Source organism: Myotis brandtii, unplaced genomic scaffold, assembly GCF_000412655.1.
Source record: "Myotis brandtii unplaced genomic scaffold, ASM41265v1 scaffold317, whole genome shotgun sequence".
In the NCBI taxonomy this organism is placed as follows: Eukaryota; Metazoa; Chordata; class Mammalia; order Chiroptera; family Vespertilionidae; genus Myotis; species Myotis brandtii.
This window is the reverse complement of record NW_005362155.1, coordinates 162,442-168,862: the sequence shown is the minus strand read 5'-3', so window position 1 is coordinate 168,862 and position 6,421 is coordinate 162,442. Positions and strand designations below refer to the sequence as shown.

Below are 6,421 nucleotides of genomic sequence, written 5' to 3'. Positions count from 1 at the left end.
TTACTTTCTGATTGGCTCTCTGCCTCCAACTTCATATTTTACAATGCTGCTCCACGACCATTCTTAAAACTGGATCCATTTGTGAATTTTGTTTCCGCAAGTCCAAAGCATTTCAAGTCTTTGTCCTCTACACATACACTTTAATAAAAACCACGCTGTCCTTTGCACTTGCTCTTATTCCTTTGCCTACATCAATGCTTCTCAAATATGGTGTATTCTTTTTTAAAAAGCTCCCAATTTACTGTACATCAATACTTTTGAAAACAGTGCACAAATGAGGTAACAATCACATGCTTCACTGTCATGATAACGGCGAAGTTTCTCGGTGCCTATGCTTAACTGTGGTGCCTGTTTTGTCACAGATGAGGTAACAATCACATGCTTCACTGTCATGATAACGGTGAAGTTTCTAACTGCAGGCCCACACTGGTCCAAGGACCACACTTCACACAGGTTTAGGCAAACTTTCCTTTTCCTGATGGTGCACCACCACCAATCCACCTGCAAGGACGAGCCATCACTACAGCCCACTCCATTTTGTTTTCTGATATTTATGCCCCACAGTCATATCCTGCTCAAATATCCACCAGCTTTCCTTCACACCTGTTATAACTTATCACGTTGCTACAATTTTCTGTTAAATGCAAAAGAGCAGCAAGCTCTTTGAAGTCAGAGATATGTACAAGTTATTTCTGCCTTGTGCCTGTCATATGGTAGAAGCTAAGAAATAAAACTAGCATAATGAACTGCCTAAACACCTCTGTGGCGACATGCAGACAAACAGGAACTATAACAAGTTTAAATAGACCTTTAATGACTGGGATGTGGTTTAGGACTTAAAGGTTGTTGAATGGTCTAGCCACGGGGGCAGAAGTGATCAGTAGGCTGTCTGAGACTGCTGCTGGCGGTAGCCACCCCGGCGCATGTAGCCTTCGTTTTTGCGGTAGCCATCCTTCTGGTCTGCAGGAGAGAGATGGGAAGGGGAGGGAGTGAATGCCAGCAGAGAGACAGGAAGGGAGTCAGGACGCTGGGAGAGCAGAGGGGATGGAACCACTCACCTCGGAAGTAGCCGCCATAGGTACCCTGCTTGTGGTCAAACACCCGCTCATTATTTTCCACCAGGCTGCCCAGCTTTTCCGCCAGCTGCAGAGCCAGGTTCTGTTGGGCAGTGGGCTCCGTGCGGTGCATCACCACTGTCTGTGTTGGCTGGTCCAAGGAGGCCTGATGGGAATGAGCCAGAGATAGGGACATGACACAGATCAGTCCCCTCCACTCCAAACTCGCCATGACTCACCTGCCCATTTACCACCCCTGGCCCTTACCATCAACTCCTCATTAATGATCATCTTGCTAATGATGGAGTGTACAGTGGGTAGGTCCAGCTCAAACATGTCAGACAGTGTCTCCATGCTGGGGAGAAAGAAGACAGGGAGCAACTAGGACCTGTGACCACAAAGCTGGGGCCGCTCTGCTTCCTCAGGGCTTATCCTACCTGATGGAGTCATAGACACTGCTGTAGGTGAAGAGGTAGGTCCGTAGTGACTCTTCCTGGATCTTCCTATGGGATAAAGAACAGATCTTCAGGGAAGGAGACCAATCAGTCTTTTATTCCCCACTCACCACATTCCCCTCCTCGGCTCACCTAACCAGCATGGTTCGGACTTTGTCAGCCTCAGGGAAAAGGTCCCACACTTTGCCATTCATCTTCTCGTTGATTATAAAGCTGTGGCAGGTCTTCCAGTCACCCATCTTCATAGCCTTGGAGGCAGCGACCACATGTTCCCTCATTGATTCAGGGGGGCCTGAAAGGTTGGGAATGAGGCAGGGACCGGGAAAACCCGGCACCAGGGTTCTGGCCCCAAGCACTGTTCAAGGAGGATCACAGGCTGGGAGAGCCAACAACCAGCCTGGAGACCTTCCCATCTCTCCACTAAACAGCCATGTGATTGCACAAGTCCTTTACTATCAGAATAGGTTGATTTAGATTTAGACTAAATCAGTCCATGATGTGCTTAGGGAACCAGTGACCTCCTTGAAAATGTTGACAAATTGCTTTGGGTATCCTTATGTATGTTATTCTAGAAAAAGGGTCCATAGTTTTCATCAGATTCTTATAAGGATCCTTGACCTAAAAAAATTAACATCTCAACTGGAATGGTAGTTATCCAACTTCTTCCTTCTCATACCACCTTCATGATTTTTGCCATATCTACTATATATCACACTGTTATCAGTTTATTTTTCTTTAAAGTGGCTCACTCCTTTTCTTAAAAAAATTTAGCCTCGCTCTAACTGGTTTGGCTCAGTGGATAGAGCATCGGCCTGCACACTGAAGGGTCCCAGGTTCGATTCTGGTCAAGGGCATGTACCTTGGTTGCGGGCACATCCCCAGTAGGGGGTGTGCAGGAGGCAGCTGATCGATGTTTCTCTCTCATCGATGTTTCTAACTCTCTATCCCTCTTCCTTCCTCTCTGTGAAAAATCAATAATAAAAATAAAAAAAATTTAGCCTCACTTTAAATTTAAATTCTGATAAATCATGGGTTTGATATGCTGGACTTTGGGCCCCAAAATACAGTTGTGAGAAATAAGCCAGGAAGATAGATATGGCAAAAAAGAGTAGCTGGAATTCAGTGTAGACAATAAAGTATAAAAGCTCCAAGACTGGAAATGGATGGCAGATGAAGGGAACCATGAGCAGGGCAAAACCTAAAACAGGGACAACAAGCTTAAGCATGTTCATGGTTTAGGCCCAGGTAGAAATGTATGAATAGGGCTAAGTATAAGGAAAGACACACAACCCTTTTGTGTTAGCTTCCATTTGATCACTTCTGAAAATTAGGCAAGGTGAGAGGTTCAAAGAATATTTCTCTACAAACCAAGCAGTAGTGTAGAGCTGAAATAGAAACTGGCTTCTGGCTCCACTGCAGGCACTGACACAGAATGGTAGGAACTGTGGTGAACTAGAGAGCACTAAGAGATGCTGGAAACACAGGCTTTCACTGGAAATTTCCAATCAAAGCAAGGATCACCACATAAGCCAAACAAAATCTGCCTAAGGGGCACCTGCACTTCAACAGGCCACACACACAGCCAGCAGAGGACAAATCTATAAAGGGATGCGGCAGTGAACAGTAAGCCTGACTCACTTGCCAAGTCCTTCAACCCCACTGGAAGGGCACAATTCAAATTCCTTTCCCAGTGAAATCACAACTCACTCAACTGCTGGATTGATGGACCAGATCTTTCAGAAGTGATTAGAGGGGCCAATGTTAGATTCTGGAATGCCAAGGGTCTAGTTGGTTGGCTAAAAAATAATGCGCATGAAGGGGAAAAAGAGGAAAAAAGGTTAGAGAGGCACACATCAGCTATGTTAAAGTTAGGCAAGTCACTTAACTTCCGTGCCTCAATTTCTGAATCAAGAAAAAGGGGGTAATAATAGTATCTGCATTACAGAGTTATTAGTAATAAAGAATAAATTATTTTTACAGTGCCAGGCAGAAAAAAAGTACGATAAAATGTAAATTTATATTAAATAAGAAATACCACTGGAAACAGGTCATGAGTTTGACTTAGTGACTAAAGGAGAGTGAGCTTTACTCTGTAGGCAATGAAGAACCTCTAAAGGTGTGGGGGTGTAAAGCATTATAAATTCTATAGAAAGGTAAGGCTGACAAGCAGACTGAAATGAGAGAATAACAGAAAGCAGGGAGCTTAATTTGTAAGACAGAACAATGTATCCTATGGTGAGAGATTACAGAAACTATTAAGTAAAAAGGATGCCTTAAGGTTCTCTATGAAGATGTCATTAAATCAAATAGAATCAAATTATTCCCTTTAGCTTCTCTTAATCCTTTTATTAAAAGTAATCAACGAACAGCCTGGCTGGCCTGCAGGTCATGGTACAATACCCAGTCAGGGCACATGCCCAGGTTGTGGGCTTGATCCCCAGTAGGGAGTGTACAGAAGGGAGCCGACCAATAATCAGGGCACATGCCCAGGTTGTGGGCTTGATCCCTAGTAAGGAGTGTACAGAAGGCAGCCGACCAATAATTCTCTCTCATCAGTGATGTTTCCATCTCTCCCTCTCCCTTTCTCTCTCTGAAATAAATAAAAACACTTAAAAAAAGCCTCATACTCACCCAACAGGGGCTGTCGCTCGCCCACCCGCAGCTGGTGATGGAACTGCTTGCTGATCATGCGCCGGCGGGCATCACTTTCATGGGCGGCCATGTAGGGGATCTCCAGGAGCATGGCAGACACCAGGTAAACACACTCCAGCAGCTCCAGGTTGATGTGCAGGTGGAAGGGCACCTGCCGGCGCCGCTCCACCTTTTCCTGCTCCTGGTTGCGCTCCTGGAGGCTGCGCAGCAGCAGACCCTGACCCAGGAGCTCCTTGGCCCGGCCACTTGACTGGATGTCCAGCAGGGCATTGTGAGCATCCTTGGTCAGGCCTTGGCGGAAGGCACAGATGCCCAGCTGCACCATGGTGCGGTTGTACAGGATCTGGGAGCAAAGGATGATGCACTCAGAGGTGACAGTGATGGGGCAAGTCATTCCAAGTTGTTCATTCATTCAACAAATATACAAATACTCAACAAATGATACACTGATGTGGTGAGCACCAGGCAATAGGATGGGATTGAGAACAAAATAGACAAGTCCCTGCTCCATCACAGAGCTTCCATTTTAGGGACAGGGTGTGGAGGAAGAACCACAATAATAAAGATTTAATAAAAAAAAAGAAAAGAAAAGAAAAAGGGGGTAATAATAGTATGTACATTACAGAGTTATTAGTAATAAAGTAAATTATTTTTACAGTGCCAGGCAGAAAAAAAGTACTATAAAATGTAAATTAATATTAAATAAGAAATACCACTGGAAACAGGCCATACAGGTGGGACTCGTGCTAAGGAGGAAAATAAAGCAGAGGAGGAAATGAAGAGAGTTTATGTGGTGGTGGCAGTGGTGGGAGCTCACAATTTTATACGGGATAACTAGGGAAGGCCACATCTTGATGGGAATGTTTAAATAAATACCTAATAGAAAAAGAGGGAGCAAGTCCTGCCGGTAACTGGGAGAAAAGCATTGTAGAAAAAAGAAAAAGCAAAGGCAAAGGCCATGTGCAAGAGTTGTGCCCGGTGTACTTGAGGAACAGGAATGTGAAATGGCCACGGCTGATAAAAAAGATGTGATCATAAACCAGAGGATGAGCAAGCACACAGCCATGTAAGCCAGGTTAAGGATTTTAAGATGGAAAACCATGGGAAGGTTTTGAGCGAGTAAGTGATATAATCTGACGTAATTTAATATGGCTACTGTATTAAGAATAGCCTTTGGGGGTGGACTAGAAGTGGTCAATGGGGGGGAAAAAGGGACATATGTAAAAAAAAACACCCAATAGTTTTTTTTGTTTGTTTGATTGTTTCTTTTTAAAGAAGAGCCTGAAGGTCAGAAGCAGAGAGAGACCAAGATGGTGGTGGCTTAGACCAGAGGGTAGCATTGAATGTGATAAGTGGTCAGATAAGGATTCTGAACAGAAATGGCTGGGGAAGCAGATGTAGTATGTGAGAGAAAAACAAGAATCATAGATGATGCCAAAGTTTCTGACCTCGGCAACTGAAAAATGGACCTGCCACTAATTAAGAAGGAAAGACTGTAAGCAACACAGACTTTTTTAAGGGGGGAAAGACTAAGTATTAATAAAAGCAAATACACAGAGGTCAGTATCAGTCATAAACAGATGCAAAGAACCTTAAAAATTATTAGTAAACAAAATCTAGCAACATTTAAAAGAGATAATAAATCTTGACCAAGTAGGATATATTTCAGGAATGAAGGCTTATATAAAAATCTAAAATCATGGTTATTCACCAAATGAACAGAACAAGGGAGAAATTAACTATGTATCATTTCAATAGATGCAGAAAAAGCTTTTGACAAAATTCAGTATCTGTTCTGACAAAAATTCTCATTGAACTTGGATCAGTCTGAGAAAGGATATTGACCAAAATACTACAGCTAACATTATACCTAACAACGCATTTCCTAGAATGTATTCCCCTCATTAAGAAGCGCATGACTGTACTAGAGTTAAGTGAATTTAGCAAAATGGTAGGATACACTGGAAGTTAACAATTGAAAAATGATTTTTTAAAAAAAATTACATTTACAAAAGCATCAGGTATCACATAATATTCAGGAAAATTTTTTTAAAAGATGTCTAATACTTCCAACATTGCAGAGAGAAACTGAAGAAAATAAATGAAGAGATAACATGTAAGACTGAAAGGTTCAATGGTTACTTAACATGTGAATTTTCCTAAAATTATTTTATAGATTCGATAAAATCCCAAATGTTTTTGTAGAAACTGACAAGCTGACTCTAAAATTTATGTGGAAATGCAAAGATCACAAAATAT

At 42.7% G+C, this 6,421-nt stretch overlaps 1 protein-coding gene across 1 annotated transcript in view; it reads right to left on the bottom strand.

Annotated features, from left to right (window-relative positions):
* Positions 1–792: 792 nt before the first annotated feature.
* Positions 793–6,421, bottom strand: part of LOC102239093 (eukaryotic translation initiation factor 3 subunit C) — a 43,485-nt gene continuing 37,856 nt past the window's right edge. Inside the window, exons 18-23 of the mRNA XM_005870320.2 lie at positions 4,142–4,505; positions 1,643–1,802; positions 1,493–1,558; positions 1,323–1,410; positions 1,059–1,221; positions 793–960 (exon numbers count right to left, since the gene is read on the bottom strand). Of these exons, the coding sequence (XP_005870382.1) occupies positions 878–960; positions 1,059–1,221; positions 1,323–1,410; positions 1,493–1,558; positions 1,643–1,802; positions 4,142–4,505 (924 nt within the window). The 3' untranslated portion in view covers positions 793–877. The remainder of the gene's footprint in view (positions 961–1,058; positions 1,222–1,322; positions 1,411–1,492; positions 1,559–1,642; positions 1,803–4,141; positions 4,506–6,421) is intronic.